At 38.0% G+C, this 27872-nt stretch overlaps 1 protein-coding gene across 11 annotated transcripts in view; it reads right to left on the minus strand.

Moving 5' to 3' along the window:
- Positions 1-27872, minus strand: part of LOC128016856 (chromodomain-helicase-DNA-binding protein 9) — a 67393-nt gene that overhangs the window by 3462 nt on the left and 36059 nt on the right. For 5 of the 11 annotated variants that reach the window (XM_052601695.1, XM_052601702.1, XM_052601696.1 and 2 more), the window contains 35 exons: positions 22942-23053; positions 20969-21115; positions 20696-20764; positions 20007-20062; positions 19691-19808; positions 19447-19533; positions 19198-19335; positions 18367-18488; positions 17165-17408; positions 15273-15449; positions 15049-15192; positions 14693-14948; positions 14388-14598; positions 13110-13305; positions 12837-13010; positions 12478-12663; positions 11754-11864; positions 11150-11346; positions 10132-10331; positions 9851-10010; positions 8178-8267; positions 7525-7628; positions 7324-7441; positions 7147-7204; positions 5594-5642; positions 5251-5503; positions 4381-4586; positions 3399-4268; positions 2582-2742; positions 2099-2329; positions 1024-1201; positions 769-908; positions 457-654; positions 240-377; positions 57-161 (listed from right to left, as the gene is read on the minus strand). In XM_052601695.1, the coding sequence (XP_052457655.1) occupies positions 57-161; positions 240-377; positions 457-654; positions 769-908; positions 1024-1201; positions 2099-2329; positions 2582-2742; positions 3399-4268; positions 4381-4586; positions 5251-5503; positions 5594-5642; positions 7147-7204; positions 7324-7441; positions 7525-7628; positions 8178-8267; positions 9851-10010; positions 10132-10331; positions 11150-11346; positions 11754-11864; positions 12478-12663; positions 12837-13010; positions 13110-13305; positions 14388-14598; positions 14693-14948; positions 15049-15192; positions 15273-15449; positions 17165-17408; positions 18367-18488; positions 19198-19335; positions 19447-19533; positions 19691-19808; positions 20007-20062; positions 20696-20764; positions 20969-21115; positions 22942-23053 (6004 nt within the window). The remainder of the gene's footprint in view (positions 1-56; positions 162-239; positions 378-456; positions 655-768; positions 909-1023; positions 1202-2098; positions 2330-2581; positions 2743-3398; positions 4269-4380; positions 4587-5250; positions 5504-5593; positions 5643-7146; positions 7205-7323; positions 7442-7524; positions 7629-8177; positions 8268-9850; positions 10011-10131; positions 10332-11149; positions 11347-11753; positions 11865-12477; positions 12664-12836; positions 13011-13109; positions 13306-14387; positions 14599-14692; positions 14949-15048; positions 15193-15272; positions 15450-17164; positions 17409-18366; positions 18489-19197; positions 19336-19446; positions 19534-19690; positions 19809-20006; positions 20063-20695; positions 20765-20968; positions 21116-22941; positions 23054-27872) is intronic. The other 6 variants (XM_052601698.1, XM_052601706.1, XM_052601704.1 and 3 more) reach the window with 4 other exon arrangements.

Raw genomic sequence — 27872 nt, forward strand, 5'->3', positions numbered from 1 at the left:
TATTGTGACACGTTTAATTTCTGTTTTTGCGCTGTTATTTGGAATGGAAAACTCACAGACTGTTTAACAACATCAGCCCACTCTGGTGGGACCCCATACTCTGGATTCTCCTGCAGGAACCGGCTCAAATCTTTCAGAGGGGGAGCAAACGCACCACCAATCTGGAACAAAGAAATATAAAACGAGTATTACAAACAAACAAAACCTCTCACCTATATCTCACTCTCAGCAATACTGACCTTGCGAGCGTTTCGCCGGTTGATGATCTGCACTCGCTCTTCTCCAGTCAGGCTGTTGATGTCAATTTTGTTGGGGTTTCTGCAGCGATGTCTCTTCTGTTTTGGTCTGTCATCTTGAAACTGCAGCTTGTTTGCACTCTGCAAAAATGTTATGATTAGAAACATATTATTATGAACAGCTATCTGAAAGGACAACTTTTATTTTCATGGTATTTACAGGAATAAAAGCTCCAACATCTGCCACAAAGCCTGGGTGTTCTTTAAGCCACTGGTCAAGATCTTTCCGTTTTGGCGCATCCTCTCCAGCTAGTCGCGTCCCATCTTTGAGGCTAATGACAGGAACGCGACTATCTGTATCAAGAGTGCTGAGCCCATGAGGTGTGCTCAGTCCAGGGGGAGCAGATGTACCGGCAACCTGCAAATGTAGGTCATGCGTTTGCCATATTGATACTGAAGTGTGCCACTTTCTAGATTTAAAAAAATATAGTTAAAAAAAAAACTAAACAAAAAGGTCATAAGTGAGTCAAACCTGCTCTGGCATCAAAGGAAGTCCATTTCTGTTCATGAACAGCAGGTCCATCCCCTCCACATTCTTCCGTCGTCCTCTCTTCTTCTTCATTACGGGCTGTCCATCTATAGCTCCATTCAGTCGCATTTGCTCTGGCAGTACTGCAGTAAGACAAAGAACATGCACTTTTAGTGTCATCCAGCACTGTATGTTGAGTACAGTGTGGTGTGGTTGGAGGGTACAGCAGGTATTTGGTTAAGTATGGTTGTACATTACCTTGTGGATAGCGGTTCTGAATTTTGGTGTAATCTGCTAGGCTGGTATCAGACGCGTTCTGTAATTCTTGGAGCCGGGCTAGGTACTGCTGCTGGGCAAGAGGTCCCTCCTCACCCTCCAGGGGGCGCTTCAGAGGCAAACCTTGTTTCTGGAAGGTCAGTTTAAGGCTGCCCTCCTGCTTCAGGCCAAAAGTCAGAGGTTAAGGACACAATGCTAACAGGGCAGGTTTCACAGATAAACACACTCACATTAGGTTCTTAAATGACAACAGGTTTTACAAAGAGAGGCAGCTTTATTTAATTGTCTCTAGTGGTGTTGAGGTTACACAGGAACACATTGGAGTCAAAGGGCTTTAAAGATGATGCGTGTAAACCTTTTGGTGCACAAATACTTTTTCAATCAGTTTAATGTGCAAAAACATAAAATCAATAAATTAAGTAAACCATTCATAGGTTAATTTTCACAAGTTGGTTTTATCAAGACATTGCTGTACCTGTTTGAGCATCCTGACCAGTCTGATAGAGATATATATATATATATATATATATATATATATATATATATATATATATATATATATATATATATATCAGACTATATAGTCAGCCAGAACTTTCTGTTCATTAAAAATAGAAATGTATAGTCTCTTATGCTCAACAGCCCTGAATTTAATAAAAAATATAGTAAAACATCATTTTTTTTTTTAACTAAATAATAATTAATATGATGAAAATAATAAAGAATAATAATATAATGACTATGATCATTTTTTAATACACACTTCCCCTTTAAAGCAAGGACAGAGGACCGAAGCTAAGACACCGGGTTTAGTTTAAATGGGTGAATGTTGCAACTTCAGTGTAGCAGCTTTGATTCTGATATAGAAAGCAAAAACTCGGAAAATCTAAACTAAAAATTAAACTAAAACTGAAAAATCAAATGATAGGAAGAAACAAACAAACAAATACTGGAGGAAAAGGGGGGGAGACTAAACAATAAAAACAAACAAAACATGCCAAGCGCTGCAATGACACCGCAGATCGGCATATGTGGGGGAGAACGTAAAATAACATACGTCATTGATTTTGACTGAGAACTCCTTTTCTCTGTCTGCATCGTGCTTCTTCACCTTTGAACCCTGAGGGGAGGCTGAAGGGTCTTCTGTGAGCGTGGATGTGTTGTCCAGGAGTTTGGTGGTGTAGAAAGAAGTCACGGCATTGCCTTCGTATGCACGACGAACCCCTGGCCATGTCCCCTTCAACACTGCCTGACATATACTGTCCAACCGGTTTATCATGACACGGTCCTGCAATGTGTGGACAGTACTGATGTGAGGACATTACAACTAAGTACTGTACTTTAAGCTGGAAAAGTTGGGGTAGAGAAAAACCATGTTCTAAAGCAGATTGTTATTTCTGGATGTTCATAACTTTTTTATAAATGAAATGATACTGTTCTTACAGCGACAGAGCCACAGCTAGATACAACTAAGATACAACATTGACAGAGCAAGACAGAAAAGAGGAATTGGCACAAGATGTTGGCCTGGACTGCTCACCTTTGGCCAGTAGGAGGCAGCAAGCATATAACCTCCCTGGAAAGGGTGGGGAGGGTTAGAGATTCCGTTGGTCACATGACTGTCCTGCAGGTCATCTTGTGTGGTGTTGAGTGAGGCAATGCTGTCTTCGTCGAAGCCTTTAACACTAGGCACTGTTGACACTGCCGGAATACAGACAGACTCATGATCAAGCAGACTTTAAACATTATCTATTTCACTTTTTGCAAAACTCAAACTTCGAACCAGAATTTTTCAGACAACCTACTACATTTGTGGAAATGTACTCAACTTGACCGTCCATATTCAGTGTGATAAATGAACCAGAAACAATATCAAGTCTCTTTCTTGACTCATTTGACTAGACTGCCGGACAGGACATTTTTTTTTTTTTTTTTTTTACATAAAACTGGATTAAAACAAATATTTATTTCAGAGAATACAACAGAATGCCTCTTGCTGAATTTGAACATGTAAAATTAAAATTTTAAATTTAAATTGATGCATTTATCAGACGCTTTTATCCAAAGCAACTTACAGTGCATTCAGGCTATCAATTTTTACCTATCATGTGTTCCCAGGGAATCGAACCCCCAACCTCGCGCTTGATAACGTAGTGCTCTACCAATAGTGCTACAGGAACACATGTAATATATTTCTTCTTCAGCTATTTCGTCAGTGTCACATGATCCTTCAGTAATCATTCTAATACGCTGATTCAGTGCTCAAGAGACATTTCTTATCTCTATTATCTAGTTATTTTCTACAGTTATTGTAGAAAAGTCTACAACATACTATTTAAGTTAATCAGATAACTTACCGTTCTTTGGTACTTCCTCACTGTCACTGTCTTCTGAAGATGAGGAAGACGATGACGATGAAGACGAAGAGCCTGAAGAACAGGAGGAAGACGAGGAACTGGATCCAGACCGTGATGAAGACGAGGATGAGGAAGAAGATCTTGATGAAGAACTCGACGAAGAGCTGGACGAGGAGCCATCCGAGTCAGATCCCGACCCCCTCCTGGCCTCTCTGCGGCTCCGCTTACTCAGTTTCTTCTGTTTTGGAGTAACTGAGTTTGGCGTTAGCGGTTTAGTTCTGGCTGCTACCATCCGGCTCGCGTTCTCTCCCGCTTTGGGGATGTCATCTTTCTCATCCACTCCTGAAGGTGTTGGTGGTCTGATAGGTTGCGTCTCCATCTTGGGAAATTGTTCTCCACTCTCTTCCTCTCCCTCTGACAGTGGCTCCTCCTTTAGTTCAGTTTGGTTTTGAAGGGGTGAAATAGAAGCCTCTTTAGCCTGGATGTGCTGGAGGGGAGTTGGGATGTGACATTGCCCCAGTGAAGGTGTCTGATTCTGGGCTTGGGCTTGGACTTGTGCTGCACTTCCCTTGTTCTGGCTGTAGTTCCTCTGTGCCACCATAAAGCAGAGCTCCGGGTCACGGAGGATATGGTAGTCTGTTCGGCTGACTCCATGTTTGGCTGCCCCAAGAAGAAGATCGCGATCATGGGAACCTGTTTCCCACCACACTGGAAGATCCGGTCCTGGCTGGCACAGTGCAAGACGCTCATAAAGCTGCGGGTGACGCAACACCTGTTCTCTTATCTTCCGCAGCAACTCCACTCTGTATAAGGTACGGGAGGCACGCTCCTCTGTGATAGGTTGAATAGCAAGAGAGGAATCCACCATATCTGAGGAGAGAGTAGACAAAAACTTATGATGAACTAGTACAGCAGCCTTGCTTTGGCAGACTTGATTGAAAACTAACTTAAGTGTGCGTGCGTGCGTGTTTGTGGCACTGACCTCCCTCTATAGCAGGAAGGCGGCAGACTCTCCTGCACATGGCAATAAAGGCACACAGGTACTTGTGTAGACTCTCGTCAGTTTTCTTGTGCAGTCGAGCCATGGCTCTGAACTTGGCCCAGTCAAAACAGCCCAAATCTGGATCAAACACTACCCCAAATGTTGAAACCACGCGATAGAAATCCGCCTCCTCTCTACGCGTCCACCTATTGAAAAATGAACCTCAGGTTTATATTTGCCTCCTTTTCACCTTAAACGCAAGTCATGGATTCAAAATATTGAATCAAACAGCTTTTTTTCTAGGTCACATGATCTCATGTGGGTTTACATCATTTTACACAAATGCGTCAAGCATTATTCAGCAGAAAAACAAACTTGTGCATTCTTAAGTCAAATTAAAGCTGGAATACACTATATGACTTCTAAAATCTGAAGAGATTTTAAAACACTAGGAATCCTACACTTGCAGACTTTATAGATGTTACAGAGAAAAACTGGGCATTAAACTAAACCAAGGATGACACACTACCATGCTTTCAAGCTTTTCCAAACACAACAGAAACATGCACCTCATGGCTAGGAGAAACATGACAATGAAAACAATGCATTCTAAAATCAGCTCAAGATATCAAACATGTCTGATATCCTCCGACTGATTTTTTGTCTTAAGCCAAAAAAGAGATAGAGAGAGAGAGAGAGAGAGAGACTATAACCATCATACGCTACGTGATTATCTGTCAAATCTGTCAACTCTAGCTGCCAAATATCTGCAGACTGGCTCAGACACACTTCACAATAGAGGAGAAAAAAAAAAAAAAAAAAAGTAGTGTATTCCAGCCTTTACACCTGATACTAACAAAAATCTCTCACCGTTGTTGTCTTTCAATTTTGGCAGCAATTTTGGGACTGAGTGTGTCGCTGAGCGTTGGAGGCAGAGGGTAGAGGGTAGGGGTCATGGCCTGCTGTGTCTGGTGGATCTGAAGTATCTGTCTGCTCTTGGTGAAGCGCTGAGACGCGGTGATCAGACGCCGCAGTCGGGCCGTCAGCACAGAGGGTGAGGGCCAGTACATCCCTGAGCCAGCACCCAGAGTCCCACCGCCACCCTCTAATACAGAACCTCCTTCTGCACAAACAATGACTTAATATTAACTTATTAGGGGTTTATTTATAAAGGGAATGAGAATCACTATTTAATACTATAGTTTGTCAATACCTCCGCCTATATCAGTGATGACCAGCTCCCCTGGGGAGGATGCATCATCCTAGAGGTAAGAGCACATGTTAAATCATAGTTCAACACTATAACACACACACACACACAACACACAACACCCTAATTATTATTATTTTTTCAATTTTAACTAAATTCTAATTGAAGTAGCAGACAGATTTAGAAATAAAAACAGATTGTAACAGTATGTTTTAGTATGAATTATTGTGTATGTTACCATAAACACTACATAATACTTTCAGAAACATTTTTTGATAATATCTTATCAGTTGCACTGTGTAAAATACAGCTGGATAAAACAAAATCAGACTGCAAATCAAAATGTGATTATTTTAAAGGGGTGTTCAACACTATTTTCCTTTCTATACTGTGTATTGTATATATATATATATATATATATATATATATATATATATATATATATATATATATATATATATATATATATATATATATATATATATATATCTATCTATCTATATCTATATATATATATATATGTAATCTATATATGTCTGAACCGAACTGATTCTTTTGGAGATTGATTCTGAACGGATTCTGTGCTAGTGTTATGATCTCTGTCTACTGGAACCAATTGCTTTTAATTTAAAATGGGTTATTTAAAACAATTACATATCAAACAGATGGAATTAGAAATAAAGGCCTGCATCTAATAAAAGCCTGTTTCAAATAAAAGCCTGTTACCTTCTGCAGTTCAGGTAAATGAAGGCCCTGGCTTTTATTTGAGGAATTAAGGTATATATATATATATATATATATATATATATATATATATATATGGTGGGCCAATATTATTATAAAAAAAAATATCATATACATATATAAAAAAATAATATACCGTAAATCTATTCTCAAAGTTTGGTTGACAGCAGGGTCTATACTAGGCGAGCTATGATGACTTTCATCTTGATATTTTAGCACGGATTGTGCAATGTGGAATTTGTTTACAGCTTTCTCAAGCACTTTGTGATGCATTTTGGAAACAGGAATGCACCACCTGGCTTGAGAAACCCGTTCTAAAAGACTTACTTTTAGTCATTATTTTATTTGGGTAGCACACATAATCTGAATGCCTTCGGCAGAATTCAAATGAGCCATTGTAATCTAGATTAATATAGATTAATTCCAAGATTACAGTGAGATTCATCTAGATTAAAAAAGATATCTATGCTCACTGCTATATATATATTCCATGTACTGTATATTATATGCAGATTTATATATAAAAAGTTATAGTATTCTACAGCATTCTACAAATCAGGGAACAAATAGGCAGCTATTTATTTACAAAACATTATGTTGGATTAATAAATACCTGCTTTGTGACTGTGTTTACAGAACTGAAACTACATAACTCTTGTGTGCAGGGCCAGTTCGATTCCAATTCTAACTCATGAATTGAAAAGACAACCAATTCTAAAAAGTCACACTAATTGACATTCGTTGAGCTCCTGTATGCACTTTTGTGTGTAACAGTCTTATCAGGCCCAGTTCTCTCTCTTCCAATTGCATACCTCCATATCATCCTTCAGCAAGGCTGGAGCAGGCTTATACTCAGGGTCATCCACATCTCTGCACAAACAGATAACACACACACACACACACAAACACAGTTTACCGTTACTGCAGGCAGAAACTGATAAAATACTTCTTCTATCTGTATGAATGGAGCACATGTTTGTGCCTCTTACCCATCCATAAAGTCATTTCCTCTCTGCTCAGCAGCGATGGCCTTCTCGTCTGGCCGCCCAACCTTGTCTAAGAAACACAGTGCTGGATCTGCACGAATAGTGTTGTACTTCTCGTAACCTACAAAACATAAAAACAGCCATTAGATAAACGTGTGTACCCACACATAAAGCCTTGAGCGCAGCAGAGCTGATCCGACTCACCGTGCTTAAAGACTCCTAACAGCAGACATTTGTCCGAGAGCATGTCCCACCACAGAGCAGGCATCTCTGAATGATCCGGCTCAGGAACCCAGATCTCTATCTCACTGAGAGAAGCAAAACAAACATTCCTGCCATTACTAGCAGTAATCTGCTATACACTTTAGTCCACGGTTGTTAACATTTGGATTTTGGAACAGACCACAATTTAAGTCTGATATTTTAATTTGCTGACATTTTTTGGTGAACTATTCCTTCATATTGATATTGCATGAGTGCATTCCTGACGTTTCCTCAGCAGAACAGCAGATGGCGCTTCAATGTTCCTCTTATTGAACAAACTGGCTTAAACTGACTAACACTGGAGGAGTTCAATGAGGATCTATTTATAATCCTAAAATCTAAAGAGATCTATGATACACAAGAGAATGTCTTGTGAAATCTTTATATTTTAAGATTTCGATTAGTTTTATGTAGCTTAAAATTAAATACAAATTACCAGCATATATAAAAAAAAAAAAAAAAACCTAAGAACACTTACTGGTATTGTTACTTCTACCACTACTGGTATTACAGATGCACACGCTCCGCTCAGATGTGTTGGTTTCCCAGACTAGTGAAAGTGATAAGGTGAGAGGGTTCATGACAATTCTTACCTGACATCTGCCCCATCCAGTACTTTTTGGCAATGTACCCCGATCACCTCTTGTTTCAGATAGTACAGCATTCGGACCCTCAGCAGAACCCTGCCAACACAGATATAGACAATATGTATGAATATATTTTAAAGAAATTAACTGCTGATCAAAAGTGAGAATACATTTATTTGAAAACATTTAGATTTACATTTCAAATGAATGCTTTGAACCTTATATTCATCAAAATGTCCTTAAAATTGTAACTATTAATAACACTGACAATAATAATAAATATTCTTGGGCACCTAATTCGCTTTTTCAAATGATTTCTGAAGAATCATGAGACACTCAAGTAATTATGCTGAAAATCCAGCTTTGCCATAACAGACGTAAATTGCATTTTAAAATATATATATTAAAAAAAAAAACATGTATTTTCAATTCTAATAAGTATTTATTTATTTTTTTATGAAAGTTGCTTCAGAGAACATACATGACAGTAAATGTTGGCAATGTAACTGTTAAAAAAAAAAAAATATAAGGCTTAAAAAACTGTGTTTTATGAAATTCAAAAATCACCAGTAGTTTTCTGTAAGGGGTGTAGGTTTAGGTGTAGGATTGGTGTAAAACGATAGAAAATACAGTTTTGTAGAAAATACAGTGTGTGTGCATGTTAAACAGGAGCTTTCTAAACAATAGGGAACTTTCTCCAATGGCAGAGAGCCCTGAATGAAAGTAATAAACTCTCTCTACACACACATCCTGGTCCAGAACAGTTCATTTATCAAAGCACGATCACACAGCTTTATTTATAGCGTGACACGGTGTACAACACTGGCTGCTTTCTAATGCAAGAGTTGTTAAGCATTTGTAGACAGAGTGGGGACATTCAGACAGTTCTGATAGTGAGTTTGACAACTAAAGTGTCAAGAACTGAAGAGCGTGACCTGAAGGCACCCCATCATCCACTCCCTAAGAGAAAAGCCCCTGAACAAGTCTGTGAGAGTGGGCTTTACCAGAATAAGATCACAGGGCTAAAGCGGGAGATTCCCTTCTATCACTGCATCACACGCTTCCCCCAGAGTGAGAGATATCCATCTCACGAGGCGTTCACACATAGCCGAGCGGCTGTGTGGTTGAAAGTGGGTGTTGCTGCTGCTTTATGGCCTAACGTTATTGGTGAGTTGCACAACAGATGTAACATAAATGGGATGCACTGATGGTAAAATTAAGACCAGGAATAAGTGTTCTTGCTGCTAAACTATTTTTAGCACAGACAATAGTTTGAAAGTTAATTTCTTGAGCACCACATCAGCAGGAATAAATCACATTTTTCTAAAATATTAAGATGGAAAACTTTAATCACTTTAAATTGTAATAATCTTTTACAATATTACTATTTCTGATCAAATAAATGCAACACTAGTAGATATAAAAGAATAAAAAAACATTATTTTATTGACTGCAAATATTTGGTGCATCAGACATTAGTGTCTATCAGCGTTCCTCAGATCTTGTCCTGGAGGGCCAATGCACCGCAGAGTTGATCTCCAACCCTGATCAAACTCACCTACCTGTGATTTTCTAATGATCCTGAAGACCTTAAATAGCTCAACTCTGCAGGAAAGTGGATCTCTAGGGCCAGATTTGAGGATCCCTGGTGTATATTGTGTTTGCAATGCCATACTCACTTGTTGCAGTGGTGTTTCAGGTGTTTCTTGTACCCATCATCAGACAACATATGTTCTGGGTTGTGTTTCCGGATCCACTCGGCCTTCTGGATATCAAATGAGCTAGACTGAGTTTTCATCTTCTTTCCTTTTCGGCCTCGTGGTACTGGAGTAGACAAACCTGCGCAAGTCAAATCAATAGCATGTAAATGATATCACACGCTTCATAAACAAACATTAATCCTGACTGGATCAAAATGCAAAAGGTAATTGTATTTCTAAAAACGCTCCAGTCCTCATACCCAAATGGTTCTGAAGTTCCTTGGTCCTGCCGTCCTCTGTGGGAGCGATCAGATCCCACATGAAGCTTTTGATTTTATCATCTCCACGGTAATGAACGAGGCAGTATGCCAGGAGTGCTCTGCATATACACTCCACATCATTCTCGCTCAGCTGTCGCTTAAAGCGCCCGTGAGCCAGGATATCCTTCCAGCGGCCCCACCTGTGACCACCGAAACAAATTCAGTGGTCTGTCATTTCATCTAGTGTCAAGAACTCTGCCTGAGAAGAGTCTTACTTTCTATATTGGCATAGTTTGTATAGTGTATCATACGTATGCCGTATTTTCAGGACTATAAGTCGCACTTTTTTTTCATAGTTTGGCTGGTCCTGCGACTTCAGGTGCGACTTATTTATCAAAATTAATTTAACAAGAACCAAGAGAAATGAACTAAGAGAAAACATTACCATCTACATCAGAGAGAGGGCGCTCTATGCTGCTCTGTGCTCCTGTAGTCTACACTGATCAGCATAGAGCGCCCTCTGCGGCTGTAGACAGTAATGTTTTCTCTTGGTTATTGGGTCTAAATAAATGCAACTTATAGTCCAGTTTGACTTATATATGTTTTTTTTCCTCATCATGACGTATTTTTGGACTGATGCAACTTATACTCAGGTGCGACTTATAGGCCGAAAAATATGGTAGTATGCAGCACAATGAACTTTTATTCGGCTAGAGCATTAAACGGATCAAAAGTGATAGTAAAATCACTTAAAATTTTACTATTTCAAAGAAATGCTGTTCTTTTGAAATTTGCATTAACAATAGAATACCGAAAAGAAAAAAAAAAGTATCACGGTTTCCACAAAAAAGTATTAAGTAGCACAAACGTTACACAGTAAGCATAAGAGACAGCTTTCAAGAACAAATACCTTAACCACTCCTCTCACTTTTAAACATATATGTATGTGTATATATTGATAATGCACTGGCATACAGCAAAACTGGCATCGGTAGGTAGACCGCTAGCCATCACTCACCCATACACCAACAGATTTTTCTCCACGCGGAAGCACTCTGTGCGGCCATAGCTGTTGAGGCGTTCATGTGGCCGGCGGAGTTTGGGTTTGTCATCTCCGCTACTCTCCCCTTCAGAGAGCTCGGCCAGCTCGTCCTTAGTAGCACTGAACGGCCGGGTCTGTTTCCTGACACGAGGGGTGTCGATCACCAGACTGTTCTGTAGCAAAACCGCAACAAAAGACAATGGTTAAAACAAAACCACTGACCCACCTTTACTGAGAGCAATGCTATGCATTTAAATGAGGCCAACCGCATTCACTAAAACTGATGTTTGCTTTCAATCACTGTGCAGCACTTCCAACTAAAATACAGAGGAGCCCACAGAAAACAGTGATTGAGTTATTTCAGAGTACATTACATTAAATACCAATCATGTTAACCAGCATCCCGTCATTTCTTACAGCAATGCCTCTCGTTTCTGGGGGTTTTCCCATCAGACATTGAATCAAAGGAGCTTTCAGTAACTTGATTCTTTATTTTCTCAAAGTAATCCTGGTACTGGAGAGTCAGCCAGGAAGATATGCGGGCTTCTCTTCTCTGCTCTACTGTTTTTGTGGAACTTACTCTGCCATTGACCGTCTCCATGTCGATCTCTGCTTTCTTGGCCCACTTGTCCCAGAAGTTGGGGTCATCCAGAGAGATGTCTGTTCTGTTCCCTGAAGCTACAAAACTGGCCTGTGAACACAGCAAAACCACAGAGAACAGCATGTTAATGCACAAGTACATACAGAATTAAGGCTGTAAAATAATGGAGGAAAAAATAAATTACATTCCAGTATTTTTTTCTCTCTGATAATTATTGTGATATTAAATAGGAATTTATGAATGACTTCAACAGATATATTTCTGTAAATATTACATAAGTGTAGAATTACTGGGATGTTTTATTATTATTATTATTATAATTTTTTTTGCTTTTTTCATTCAATTTTAATTAGATATATTATTGCTATTATTATTATATTATATATTATTACTATTGTAATACTACTTTTGTACTATAAAACATAAAATTGAGTATTTAATAAAAAGTAAAATAATAATAATTTAATAGAATGTCTGAGGAATTACAATACTAATAATTACATCTTAATTTTGTCTTTTTTAAGCTTTTATTTTGGCAGAAATCCCAGGGAGCCCATTTAGCTTCTCCTACATTTGTTTGATTTTGCAGCCTTTAAAAGAATGCCATCTGAAAATTGCTTTCATAAGAGAAGATGTAAGAAAACATTATGATCAACACTTTTAAACAGAAGAATTTAAAGATGAAAAAAAAAAAGAAGCTGACCTTGGCAAAGGTGGAGCCCCGTCCCTCAGATTCAATAGTGATGGTCTTGGTTCTGCGTTGCAGGATTTGGTCAATGTCCTCTTCACAAAATTTAGCCCCCTCATCTTCCTCATCCATGATGGCACCATAAGCTCCACGCCGAAGAAGGTCCTCAATCTCCTTCTTAGAGAGCTGCTGCTGCATCTGCTAGAGACGGAGAGTGAATGAAACCAGACAATACATATTAAACCAGTACAAATAAATAAATAAATAAATCAGTCTACAACACCAATTATGCAAATCTCTATGTAGAGAACAACAATGTAATGAGGACTGGAGGAAAAAAAATCCTGGTTCATGGGTGACATTTAATGTCTTACCCCTCCCCCTCCTAGACTGTTGTCTCGTCCGCTCATGCTTTGAAGCACCGCTTTATCCAATCCCAGCTTCAGACTGGCTCTATCGAACATCTCTCGCTCATATGAGTTACGCGTGATTAGTCGATATACTTTAACTGCTTTATCCTGACCAATCCTATGGCAGCGAGCCTGAGCCTGTGGATATAACAAGATGAAAAAGGAATATGAGCCATCAAGAACTTCTACAAATTTACTATCAAGTGTGTGTGTGTGTGTGTGTGCGTGTGTGTGTACCTGCAGGTCATTCTGAGGGTTCCAGTCAGAATCAAAGATGATACAGGTGTCGGCAGCTGTGAGGTTAATACCGAGCCCACCTGCTCGAGTACACAGCAGGAAGACGAATCGATCCGAGTCTGGTTTACTGAAACGGTCTATTGCTGCTTGACGGAGGTTCCCACGTACACGGCCATCAATCCGCTCATAGAGGTATCTGAAAAAGGTCAGTTTGACATAGAAATTACAGATCGATGTACTTTATCGAGCACTTCCACACAGTATTCCACACAGCAACCATGACCATTTAAAATAACCGTTTTATATTCGAATATATTTTAAAATGTCATTTATTTCTGTGATTTTGAGTAGCCATAACTCTAGTCCTCAGTGTCACATGATCTTTCAGAAATCATTCTAACATAAGATTTGTGGCTCAAGAAACATTTCCTATTATTTTCAATGTTTATTTCAATGTTGTGCTGCTTAATATATTTATGCAAACCGTGATGCTCTTTTTTTCAGGATTTTTTGATTAATAGAAGGTTCAAGTGAACAAGAACTTCTTTGAAACATAAATCATTACCATAAATGTTACTTTGGATCAATTTTACGCATTCTTGCTGAAGTACTTCTTTCTTTCATTCTTTCTTACAAAATAATAATAAAAAATAAAATAATAAAATAATAAAATCTTACCGACTCCAAATTGAACAGCAGTACATATACACTACAGTCAAAACAGTCAGATAATCCTATATATTACGAGTTTCATCAATACATGTTGACACAACAATACATTGTTTTATTGTCATCATTTAATGAACTAAATGTGTTGAAGGAATATTCCAGGTTCGGTACAAGTAAAGCTGAATCAGCATCTGTGGCACAATGTTGATTCCCCATGAGCAATGTTGCATTAGTATGTCCCTAGCTCACTCCTTAAACTCTTCTAAACTTCCTGCTTTCTCTGACCCACTTTGCCAGATCTGTGCCTCTGGGACTGTGTGCATGATGTGAGATCCCTAGAGTGTCTGTGTCCTGCAGCACCCTAGCTGCATCAGCCAACATACACAGCACTTAGTTTGTTAACAGTGCACTGTACACACATCTGATTCTGTACACACTGCTAGACCGTCACAGATGAGAAAAATGAACGAGGCAGGAATTAAGGAAAGAATCAAATCCTAGACATTGCATAAAATGGTAAAGGTAACATAATATTGCTGATGCAAAAAGGGATCAACAGCAGAGAGCTCTGTATAAAGGACCAGAGAGATATCTGTTTTCGATTCTCACCTTTTTTGGATGAGGTAGTCTTCCAGGATGTCCAGGCAGCGCACCATCTGAGAAAAGATGAGCACTTTGTGTCCACCGGCCTTCATCTTGGGGAGCAGCTTGTCAATGAGAACGAGTTTACCTGCTGACTGAATCATAGCCTGCAGGTGGAAATCTACAGATGTGGGGCTATACACCTCCTTGAAGTCCTCCAAGATCTTCTCCTCGGCCCCTAGAAGCGAAGAGAGAAGGACAGACTTCTTAGGACCTTGCCTAATGTGGACTTGTTGTGGTTTTGACAGCAGTTGGGGTTTGTGAAGCTGTACCTTTGATGAGGTAGGGATGGTTGCAGCATTTCCGCAGTTCCATCATGGTGTTGAGCAAGTTCGGGACGTTGGCTTGGCCAGCTCCTTTAGCCAGGAACGAGAAGTTCTTCTCCAGGATGGCGCGGTAGTATTTCTTCTGGATGTTGGTAAGCTCCACTTCAATGATGGTCTCTTCCTTAGGGGCCAACTTCTTCTCCACGTCTTCCTTAAGACGCCGCAGCATCATTGGTTTTAGGATGGCCTGGAGTTTCTGGACCTGCATGTAGATGCATTTACAGATGGAGAAGAGTAAAACATACAGAACATCTATTTTAAAATTCAAACACAGTAATATATGATGTATACAAATACAGCACCTGCTCCTCAGTCTTAAGGTCTCCAAATTCCTGCATGAAGGTGCTTTCAGAAGGGAAGCGGGTCGGCTCCAGGAAGTGCAGCAGACTAAAGAGTTCCTCTACTGTATTTTGTAGTGGAGTGCCCGTCAATAACACCTTGTGTTCCTAAGAGGTCAAAAGATATCAAGTTAAAAACATAGGGGAAAAAAGTTTTAGATATAAGCATAATGATGTCTTATTTATACCAGACTCATAAGTTTGAAGCCCTCCAAAAGCTTGCAGTTCTTATTTTTGAGCCGATGGGCTTCATCAATGATGACACAGCGCCAGTCTATTGCGTTAAGTTCTGGACAGCCTCCCAATATCATCTCAAATGTTGTAATGACTGCCTGAAACCGGTAAGCACCCCTTATCACACGACCCTGTATGAGAGAAAGAGAGATAGTAAGTGCCAGCAAACATTTTCCATGGTTTTATGTGTGTGTGTGTGAGTGTGCTCCCTGAGGTTTTGCATGATACACCACTATTCTTTTTTTCTTTTTTTATCATGTATTTCAGTATTTATAATGATACGGGTAATTTTGCAGGAAATTCTACAAACATTAATTTGATATATATATATATATATATATATATATATATATATATATATATATTAGTGGTGGGCCGTTATCGCCGTTTACGTGCTGCGTTAACGCAAGACTCTTATCGGGCGATAAAAAAAAAATATCGCCGTTAATCTATTCTCAAAGTTGGGAGCTGGGTCTATACTAAGCAAGCTATGATGACTTTCACCTTGATATTTTATATAACCAACTGGTTGAGGCCAGCCTAACATACTGCACCGGAACGAACAAATACAAATCGCAGTTTGAACAAACAACAAGATATGAAAGAGCCCGATTCAGTACTCGCTGTGTTCTGGTGTTCAGGGCTCACGCAGAGAAAGGCGTCTCAAGACGCTAAAAATAAGCGTTTTCAAGTGTTTTGATCAAAACACTTGAACATCGAATTTGCTTATTTTTGCTCTAGTGCCGACAAATACATATGAAATATGTCAAAATATCCACCTTGGAAATTATGCTGGAAAAAACTGTTAGTTATTTCTTAAGTGAAAGTAAACAGTTGAGGAAAAATGGGATGTGTATTATATTGGATGCGTTCATCGTCTCTTAAAGTGACCGCGCTACTGGCAGCTGTAATGTTAATCCAAGAAAATCAAAATGAAAATCACTCACTGCTCTTGACTACTTTGTAGTTTTAACAGTCAAACCAAAAATTATTCAGACACCAGATATATTTTTGATATAGCAAAACTGTAATAATGTGAGAAATGTTGAAGGTGTCTGAATAAATGTAGGTTTCATTGTATATTTCATTTTTACATTGAAGACTATCCGGTGCTTTTTTTACATTTAATTATTTAGTTTCTGTACCATGACACCTAAAAACTTGAAAAAAACCTTAAACATTGTGTAAATAGCACAAATAAATAAAAATAAACAACATACAAATTAGACAATTTCAAACAGGGCCCACTGGTACAACCTTCATCGGGTCCCTGCTTGTGCAATGTGAGATTAGTTTACAGCTTTTTCAAGCAGTTTGTGATGCATTTTGGAAACAGGAGATGTTCATTTCTAATGCACCATCTAGCTTGACAAACCCCTTCTCAAAGACTTACTGTTTGTCAATTTTATTTGGGTAACACACATATTCTGAATGCCGTCGGCAGAATTCGAATGAGCCATTTTAATCTAGATTAATTTAATTAGAATTAATTTCAAGATCACAGTGAGATTAATCTAGATAAAAAAAAAATTAATCTATGCCCACCTCTAATATATATATATATATACCACCCAGCCAAAACAGCGATGTTCGATTATTTGCATGTCAAGCATCACTATATGGACTTTCTCAGAGATACAATCTGACAACTTCACAATTACATTTAGTTTGAAAAGGAATAAAATAACCATAATTGAGTTATTGGCTTGCTTTTCCCCTCTCTATCTTTCTCCTTTACAAAACATAATACTAAAAGGTAGCCAATTCAAAAGCCTTGAATTACAGTTAAGAGGTCTAGATCAATGCGAGGCTGCGTGTGTGTGTGTGTATGAGTGTAAGATCTCACCTGAGCATCTCTGAAATACATCTCATACTGCTGGAGCATCTGTCGGCTGACCACACTGCCATGGTACACGATGACATTGAGTTTCGTCCAGGTTCTGAACTCTCTCTCCCAGTTAGCGATGGTAGAGAGAGGGGCGATGATGAGGAAAGGCCCCTTGATCCCTATGCGATACATCTCTTCCAGAAACGTGATGGACTGGATGGTTTTTCCTAGACCCATCTCATCCGCAAGAATACAGTTACGCCTGCAAATAGAGACAGAGGGGCATCAGAGTAGCCTTTTTTAATATTCACACACACAAGATACCAGGTTAAATTCCAAGAGTAGGTGTAAAATGTATTAAAAAATGAAATAAAAATAGCAAAAATCACCATATTAGACATCATTTCTGTTGAAATGTAGTGCTACCTGTGGCACAAACACAATCACACGTAATACAACAGTGAGCATCGTCTACAGAATAATTTTATATTATAGTAACACTAAATTATGTTCAAATTAGATTTGTAAATTAATTTTGTACAAAAGAATCAGCCAAATGAGTTGCTGGAATTAAAATCCTTTAATTAATTAATTATCTCATTGATGCTCTCAATGCTGAATGAAGTGTGAATGGTAAATTAGTTTTCCATCACACTCAATGCACACAGCTCTTCATTCAATGATCAATCTACACATATACATAGAAAGCTAGCAAAAGAACAAGGACACAAAGTCTATAAGAAAAGCCATGCATTCATTAGCCCACAATGAAAAGTACACTAGAGTTATGATGGTGAGGAATAAAAGAAGATATTTTGAAGATTGCTGGTAATCAAACAGTTGGTGGTTCCCATCGACGTCCGTAGTATTTCTTTTCCTTCAATATCTAATTTTATGTTCAACATAAGAAAGCAACTCATATAGGTTTGGAACAATATGAGGGTGAGTAAATGATGACAGAATTTTAATTTTTGGGTGAACTATCACTTTAACTGAACTAAATGATTTTTATTACTATAAAGAATCAAAACGACGGTGGTTGGCGATGCAGTGGTGGTCAAGTGACGTAACCCCTGCTGCAGCTTAACACCGGTAACACTGACTATCGCAGCTAGCCTAAAGTACAGCATACGATGCTGTCCCACTCAGTAGTTTCATTGACATACATGGGGAAGGTTAAAGAGGAAGAATCCCTGTGTCAGGGCTGAGCATTCACTTACCTGTTATACCAGTTGAAGAGAAGCCAGTTGACCCCCTCCAGCTGGTAATCCCTGAGACAGTTTCCATTACAATACTCTCGGGATTGCTCCCGCTTCTTCCAGTGACTCGCCGGTGGACGTTCCTGAGAGTGGATTCAGTCAATAGTATTCAAAACTTGCATTATACACACTAACTACCTGCAGCACAGTTTAACCAGGCACTATTTGCTCTGCAACACCAAATCGGCATGTATATTTAAATACTTTGCAGTGCAAACATGTCTCCTTTATATAGAAATTATAGATACACCCTAAAAGAGAAGTTTGTGTACAATTTCTAGAGAATATGGCAACAGTAAGTCATCAAATGATGGAGAAGTGAGTATCATGTATCCAGTAAAGCACACTTTAGGCATGTTAAAGAGTCGTTTTAGGTCCCTGGAACTCCGAGGCAATTACATCTAGAACGAGGAATGTACGGTGAATACATTATTTAAAAAATAACATAGTATCTTATGCTCACAAAGGCTGCTTTTACTTGATCAAAAGTACAGTAAAAACAATAATACTGTAAAAAATATAATTGGAATTTAACTTTTAAAATGCAACCATTACTTTAGTCTTCAGGGTCAGCCGATCCTTTAGAAATCATTCTAATATTCTGATTCGCTGCTTTAAGAAACATTTATTTATTATTAATTTATTATTTAGAATATAATGCTAATAGATACTTGCCGGATTAAAGTATAGATAAATAAAAAAAATCATGTTTGAACGGTAATGTACTGTAATATAATATAATATGATAATATATCAATGGTATTAGAGGGAGCAAGAGAGAGACGGTCTCACCACTCTGTTGGTGTGTGGTTTTGCTGCCTGCAGCTTTTTGAACTCTTTGATCTTAGTCTGGTCTACATCTTCCTTCAGCTCCCATGTGCTGTCTTCATACGGCAATGAGCACCATTTCACCAGGTAATACACCACCGGCTACACATGCACACAAAAGAAGGTTTTGAGACTTACACAAAATGCACTGCCAGGAACTACAGAGAGAGTGCTAACTGCACTCACACACACGATTCACAGAGCAATGGCTACCTCTCCGGTGTCCTTGTCCTCACAGTATGAGACCTCGAGAACTCGGTCCACTTCTACATAGTCAGGATTGAATGGTTCCTCCTCCATCTTTAACACACACGTACACATCATTAATTATTACACAGAAATCCTGTGTGTCTCCCCAGCGATTATTATTACTAAATTACATGACATTTAATCTGAAAAGCATCATACAAAATATTTTGTGTTTGCTGAAGTTACAAAAAAACATCGGCATTCTTACATCAGCAAAGAAGTGTGCTTTCTGTGCCTGTTTGATCTTGAAGCGCTTGATTTTCTGCTGGATCCTCTTGTCCTTCTCTAAATGCTGCTCCGTCGCCCACTCACAGTGAAGATATGAGCTACAACAGACCCAAGTTCACATTACTGAATGCTCCTTACGCATACGCTAAATTACGCGTGCTCATCAGCACCTGACTAAATTGCTCTCTGAGCTGCTCCTGGTTATTAGCAATATGAAAAAACATTTTTGTTTTACAGCCTGAACGCTAACAGAGAAAACTGTTAAAGCTGACAAAAGCAGTGCCAAATTGACTTACTAGTTTTTGTACTTGACATAATACTCTTCGGTTTCTACCGTCAACCCAGGAGACACCTGTTGAATGAAGAATAAAAATCATATTATATTATAGACATATTAAATATAAATGATAAATGATTAAAATAAATGATAAATTATCAAACATATCATTCCCTCCCCCATAAAAAAAAAAAAAAAAAAAAATATATATATATATATATATATATATATATATATATATATATATATATATATATATATATATATATATATATATATAGGGAAAAATGAACTATTTACTTAACGTGCCCTAATGTTTCTTAATGAAATCTGGAAAAGCCCTATACATACACAGACCTCACAGAGCATGTTTCAGTGACACAGATAGCTTGCTTGGGATAGAAGCATTTGCCCGTGTAGAAGCATTAATACTATGAGCATTCTGTGGGAAGTTACGTTTGAGGCAAGATTCAAATTTCAGTATATTTCAGAACAGCTATGCCCCCATTCCCCTTTACTGTGCTTTATCTTTATAAACATGCAGTGTGATGCAGACACAATCTGATCACAAGTGGTAACAGGAAGTGTGTGTGAGGCACATCATGTGTAGTGCCATGTGCAAACAGGTCATAATTACCTTAATAAAAATGCATGAGCTCTAAAAATGAATAAGAACTTAATAAAACACAGAAATCGTGAAACTCTTACCTCTTTATTCACCACACGAGATGCCATGATTTTATCAACCACAGCAGCATCTTCATCAGTCGGGTTCTCCTATACACCAATATAAACCAGATCAGAGACTCTTAATGTGACAACATACACTACCTCCCTCAAACATACACACACATATAAAATGATGAACTGGCTTTTCTCCTTCTAAACATATCATATTATATTCAAGATCAGAGAACTGCTTGAGCATGCTGGGATACAAGTCTGTGTGCTGCTAACTGCAGTGAGATTGTAAGCTCTCACCACAAACAGTTGCACTGCAGGCTGTTTGTGAGCGTTGGAGTTGCTCTTCTTGGATTTGACGATGACCTTCATTTCTTCATCAGACAATCGAGCCTCACCATCATCCTCATACTTCTTCCTCTTGACCTTCCGTTTCGATCGCCGCTTCTGTATTTGATCAAACAGATACAGGTGTATTATGAAATGTTATTTCAATTAAAATAACTGTTTTCTAATATATATATATATATATATATATATATATATATATATATATATATATATATATATATATATATTGTTTGCTACCAGTTCTTAGCAAAGTAGTTGAAATCAAAGCTTGTGAGCAAATTCAATTCTTCTTTGAGGAGAATAATTTCAAACCACAGTTAAATTAGTCTTTAAAGAGTGTGCCTGTTGAACAGGTAGAGGAAACCAGATTTCTTAGAGTTATAATAGACAGCACACTGAAGAGATCAAAACAGAAGAGATGGGCAACATTTTTACCACATTATTGCATTTCTAAAACTGTGGAAACAATGGTTCTTACTTATTTAGATTACTGTGCAGTGGCGAGGTCGAGTGCATCAAGTGAATATTTGGAAAAATTACAATTAGTCCACAACAGAGCTGCACGACTCACTCAAAAGAGTGATAGAAGGGCTAATATGATAAGAATGCACAAATCTTTAGGTTGGCCACTGGTGAAGAATAAGACAATTATTTATCTGCTGTGTTTTATAAGAATATTTCAGGGTGTAGAGTTTCTAATGTCCTGTACTTTTAACTTTTGTATAGCAGCGCTAGTCATAATTTTAACAACAGGCATGCATCAAAAATATGTTTTTTATTTCCTTTTTCAAAAACTAATGCAAAGCAATGGACTAATGTATAGAGGAATGAAAATATGAAATGATAAAATCACATATTTTTATAATATATAAAATGAGGTTTCAATTATTTAAAGGAATATTTTACGGCACAACGCACAGTAAATGATTGATTTTGATGTTTTGAATTAATTTTCAGTTTTTATTTTTTATTGACATGACTTGACTTGATGTTAGTTTAGTTATTTTATACTTGTTGGACCCAAGGAAGAATATGGGGAAATAAACATGTATATAGATACACATTCAGAAATTTTAAAATAAATGTATACATTTACAAATGATTTTCCATTAATGACTGCATTTTCAAATAAATAGAGAAATTCTAAAATTAATTTTCAATTTTTAGCAAAAATCATATTACAGTTGGGATGAATTTACCCCAGGGGGCTTCTTGATCCATGTTAATGTCATTTTGGGTGACCAAGAGATAAGGAGAACCCCTGCGAATGCACAATTTTATCTTTCATTTAGCGAATCAGAGATGCCCATCAGGGGGCATTTAATAAATTAGTACAGCAGAGAGAGAGAGAGAGACAAGAGCGATAGAGAGAGATAAAGGGATAGAATGAGTGTGAGTCTGTCCTCCCAAATAAAACATGACCTGAATGTGTAAGAGTTAAAGTAAACGGAGAGGATGAGAATATCTCAGGATGACCAAATAAAGACCCAACCGCCCCGCCACGAGACCTCAGTGTTTCCCAGAATGCAGATGGCTGTGGCTTTACCTCCGACATCCTAACTGAGTCATCAAAAGAATACTGCTTTAATTAACACAAGGGTATTTAAAGATGATAATTATATCTGGAAGGGTTGAGGGGGATGAGAGGTTAGTCATTTCAGAAAAAGAGCTGGAATTCATTTGAGGGTACGGCCGTCATCTCAGTCTCTCTAGCTCTTCCTCATGCTGCAGGAAGCACCACTGTGCAGATCAATGTGACCAAACTAAAAACTCCTCCGAACACGAGTGTCCAGGAATATGTTTCGTGCCACCAGCTCCAGAAATGACCACTTACAAATACTCTTCATGCTCGATGCTTATATAAGACTAAAAGTGTTATCCAAGCATATCAAGAATAGATTAAAAAAAAAAAAAAAGCTCACCGAATCATCATCATCTTTAGAAGATCGTCGAGTTGGTCTGTCACTGTCAGACAGCTCTTCAGAGGAATCGCTCTTCTTTCGCTTTTTCTTTCCAAGCTTTATAACAATTTTCCTGTAAAAGAGGAGAACACAGTGAGAGACTTATTTTAACACCGAAACCCACTTGAATTCAATCAGAAGAAACCAGTATTACTCAAAAAACATTTATGGAAACACACAAAAAGGCTGCTTTGTTGACTGCGATGCCTCTGCATTTATTTTGAAACCCGAGAATGTTTCTAAGAGGCAGTAAAACTGTAAAATGGCTTTTTTATATGGTCACAAATAAAACTGACACCACACATAAAAACTGGCGCAATAAACACAGAAACTTTCATATCTCGCAGTGTAGCTCTTGTTAATTATAAAATAAAATAATATATATATATATATATATATATATAAAAAAACATATACACATATATATTAAAACAATAAAATCTGAAAATATTAAAATTTAAGCTAATTTAAATATTAATAACACAATAATAATAATAATAATATATACATGATATTGAACAATATAGTGTTTGGTATAAATATTACATAACACTATTTTCTCTTAACTCCATTGTAAATGTCCTTTAATGAAGCCAAACCTTCAGCACACATGAAAACATTAAAAGTCAAATGATTTCACAGAATTTCATCTTTCATGCTGGACACTAAAAACACACTTTTGCTATTTCTCCGCAGTGCTGGGCACACAGCTCTGATGAACAGGACATGATTCTCAGGACATCAGCTGTGTGCTGTTATTCTGGGCACTCCACTCAGGATGATGTTACACTTCACTCTTTTCCGGAACACTATGACTGTCTGGTTGCCTAGTGACCTGATCATAGTGAAGCTGATGCTGTGGGTGGAAGCAGTAATGTTGTGTACTGTGAGTGACACATAAGCTCCACTCATGAGACTGAGAGCTGGTCTTCACTGCACTGTAGGGCTGTCACTTTTAGTTCGAAAATCAATTGCACAATCCATCAGACCAACCAAAAAAAGTTTCTAAAATGAAAATTGGGAATCGGTTTTAACCAAATATGTACACTATTAATTTTACAATAATTAAACAATTAAAACATATAGATGTAACAAAACTCACAAACAAGCAGAAAAAGACAATAAAGAATTCCGAAAGTGCAGTATGCGTTGTGAAAGCTAGACAGAAAATACCAGCAATTTTACGTGCCTATAAGACCCAGTGACGTCGAAAGCGACCTCTTATGCTCCCTTCACACCAAACACGAATAGAGCGACTGGCGCGAATGATTTCAATCTTAAGTCAATGTAAAGAAACGTGTCTGGAGGTCTCGCGACACGGTAGACGTGAATTCGCCTCATTCGCGCATCTAGTTACAGGAGATTCTGAGTTATGAAAAGGACCATTGCAAGCTGACAGCGACTGGCTTCTGTGGGGGAAAATTGGCAGTAATACCCCCACCTTGCGCAGCTGTACCTGAGTGTCCCTGGGACATTAGTGCGGTCGGAGCGCGTCTTCTCAACAGCTGGACATATAGTGAATAAAAAATGCTCTGCTCTGGACCCCGAAAATGTTGATCAACTTGTTTTCCTGTCCAATAAATTTGTAATGGTTGTAATGAGTAAATATTTTGTCCCTCACATTTTTATGTTGGTGAATCAAGAACAAAAAAATTTATTGTCACTTGAAACTCTAGAGTAACAAATATTAAATATAAAAATATAAAGCTATGAATGCAAAGGCAAAATATATGAAAAACATCAGTAGGACTGTCATTCTTACATTGCATTCTTATCATTCTTAGATTTACAACACGTGTAATTGTGTTAGAATTGCTGAAAAAAGGTACCAGTCAACAGGCCAATCTGGCCAACATTTTATTTACTCTGTTTTGAAGAGAGAGATAAAAAGAATAGTAAAAAAAAAAAAAAAAACAAAAAAAAAACTTCAAATGCTAAATTTGCACTTACTGTTAATTAGAGTACACTTATTGATTTGACTGATCATTTCACATTATTACATGTATCAAAATGTTTTACCAAAACCAACAATCACAAATCCCAGCTGGTCAACGTTTAGTTAGTAATTTAGATTTAAATCAACTATCATTTTAATAGTTGTACTTTTTCACAAATAGGGCTTTCACTTTTCGTTTGAAAATCGATTGCACAATCCATAGGACCAACCAAAAAAAGTTTCGAAAACGAAAATAGGGAATCGGTTTTAGCCAAATATGTACACTATTAATTTTAAAAGAATTAAAGAATTAAAAATATAGATGTAACAAAACTCACAAACAAGCAGAAAAAGAAAATAAAGAACTCCGAAAGTGCAGTATGCGTTGTGAAAGCTAGACAGAAAATACCCAGCAATTTTACGTGCCTATAGTTTCACAGTTTCAATCGCTGCATCTAGTGTTTTGCAAAGAAAATGGAGGACAGTGGCAATAAACCTCTGCAACATGAGAGACGAGTGATAACCCCAAATAACTTGAGTTCGATATGGAAGCACTTCGGGTTTTGGACTGAAAATCAAAATATGAAGAAGGACAAAGTGGTATGCAAACTGTGCGATCGTAAGTCCACTCTGCTTAAATTTTTTTCGAGAATGTTTCACTCCTGTTGCTGTTTGTTATTCTGCATGAAACTTCATGCCAATAAATAAGAAATATTGCTGACTTGTGCGTTCCCAGCGCTCTCTTTACGTTCGTCCGTTATTTGGCGTTGGGTTATTGTATGTGTTTAGCTATATGAATCAGAGCCAAACACACATTAATGCATGCTCACACACTCGATGGATGACAGTGGAAGGGTCTTCTGTGGCATACGAAGAAGGCTGTGTTAATATTTCAGGGTTGAAACATAGGCTACACATAAGCACACACTCAGTCTTTTCCCTAAAAGCTCCTCCGAACACATGGTTGTACAAACATACACATAAAATGAGTTTAAAATCAGTCCTGTGATGAAAAATCCACCATATATTTATTTTTTCGAAATCTTTTTCATCTCTTTCTTTCAATATAATGTCAATATAAACATCCAGTATCCATTCTTCTTCATCAAACACTCAGCAGCTCATGTCATGACACAACATTTATCAAACATGTATCACAATTGGATTTAAACGGTGCTAAACGTGAGACAGAAACTCAGTATGTCGGTGAATTTGTGGGGTCAGTTTCAGTCCGTCTTGGTTGCACATGGTTCTCTTCACTTTTGCCCAGCACAGCGTATCTGACCACACTAAGAAAAGCAAGTTGGCACTTTTAACAACCTGATTCTTGTGTAATTGAATGAACAAACACATGAATAAATAAAAAATATCAATGAAAGTACTGATACAATACCATGAGGGGGAAAATTCTGATACATGACTATATATCGTCACAGCCATAACGTGTCTGGCAGACTGTACAGTTATAAGTGTGTGTGTGTGTGTGTGTGTGTGTATATGACTGCAGTCTCTCTCTCTCTATCTCTCTCAGAGATCACATGGTCTGATTTAAAGCTGTTGTGGCAGCTGTTGGCTGTAGTGTGCAGTTTGGCTCAAAGCGGGTCAGTGGGTTTCTGGCTTTGCACTGCACCGCAGACATCAACCCTGCTATTTATGAAAGCAAGATCTAAGAGATGACTCTGCCTCCATATCTCTACCATGATATGAAAATCAATATTCAGCACCCAGTTACCACAAATCTCTTCATTTAAGAAAACCTATAGTTAGTGACGGGTAAGGTGATCCTCGATGAGGAATTTTCTGACTTAAGGAGGTTTGTTGCAACTGTCTGCAGTTTTTCAAAAAGGTTGCTGTTTATGTTTTGACTTCTTGAGCTCATCGCATACTCAATATGCTCAGGTTTGTTTTTATTTGCTACCTTGACTACAACCTCAAACCTTTATATACACACATACATACAAAAAAGGACATAACACTTTCCTGTCCAATGCCGTAGCATGCAAATGTACTTACTTTTACTTAAAAAGCAATGTTTCGTCTTCCAGAACAGAAGCATTGTGCATACAAAATGATATAAATAATTGTGCAAGCTATGACCTTCCTGACTAGTGCCACAAAGATCGGTCCTGGCTTATGTAGCCGATCATCCAGCATTTGGGACAGGGTCTATACGTCTTCCTGATCACCCACACCCACACTCACACTTGTTGTTCCCAACAATGCTGAACAACACTGGGATTCCTAAATGTGGACTTGCGTGTGGTCATTACACCACTAGTTACAACGTAATACTCAACTGTTAATAAATACCAGCCTCTTATAGCAGACCAGCAACACCGTAGCACATTAGAATGTCATCAGAGGGATGCTAGGTGACAAGATTCAGTTGACAACACTTACAAACTAACACACGCTCAATAAAAGCTTGCCAAACCAGACAGGTAACTTGCAGTACTTTACAGGGAGAAAGAGACCACTTAGCCTATTCCCATGTCAATATGCAAACATGTCCCTTTCATTCTGAAGTATCTGCAAACCAGCATTTAAAAGCCATCAACATATGCTTCCTTCTGCTAGATGTGGTAAAAATGGCAATCTATACAACAGAGGTGAAAGAGCCAAGAAACTGTGTGTTAAACAAGAAAAGAAATCATCCAGTGAGGCACTGAGGCTTAACATACACCTGTCCTGTTTGTCTTGCCTTTACTGCTGAAGAATTTGGTTCAGTCAGACTGCTAATCCATAAAGCACGATGAACAAGTCACTGAAGATATTCAACAGACTGCTTTTACAAGCACAGCGGAAACGTTAAACACATTCATGCCAGCTTTGTAATCGCACCAACAGGCCATGAGAGAGCACGCAGCCTTTTTAAGAACACGGCTGCATCTGGATTGAACTGTACAGCTGGAGACAATATTTGGTGGCACAAAGTTTGCAGAGCCCTTCACATGAT

This window comes from Carassius gibelio, chromosome A7, assembly GCF_023724105.1.
Source record: "Carassius gibelio isolate Cgi1373 ecotype wild population from Czech Republic chromosome A7, carGib1.2-hapl.c, whole genome shotgun sequence".
Classification (NCBI taxonomy): domain Eukaryota; kingdom Metazoa; phylum Chordata; class Actinopteri; order Cypriniformes; family Cyprinidae; genus Carassius; species Carassius gibelio.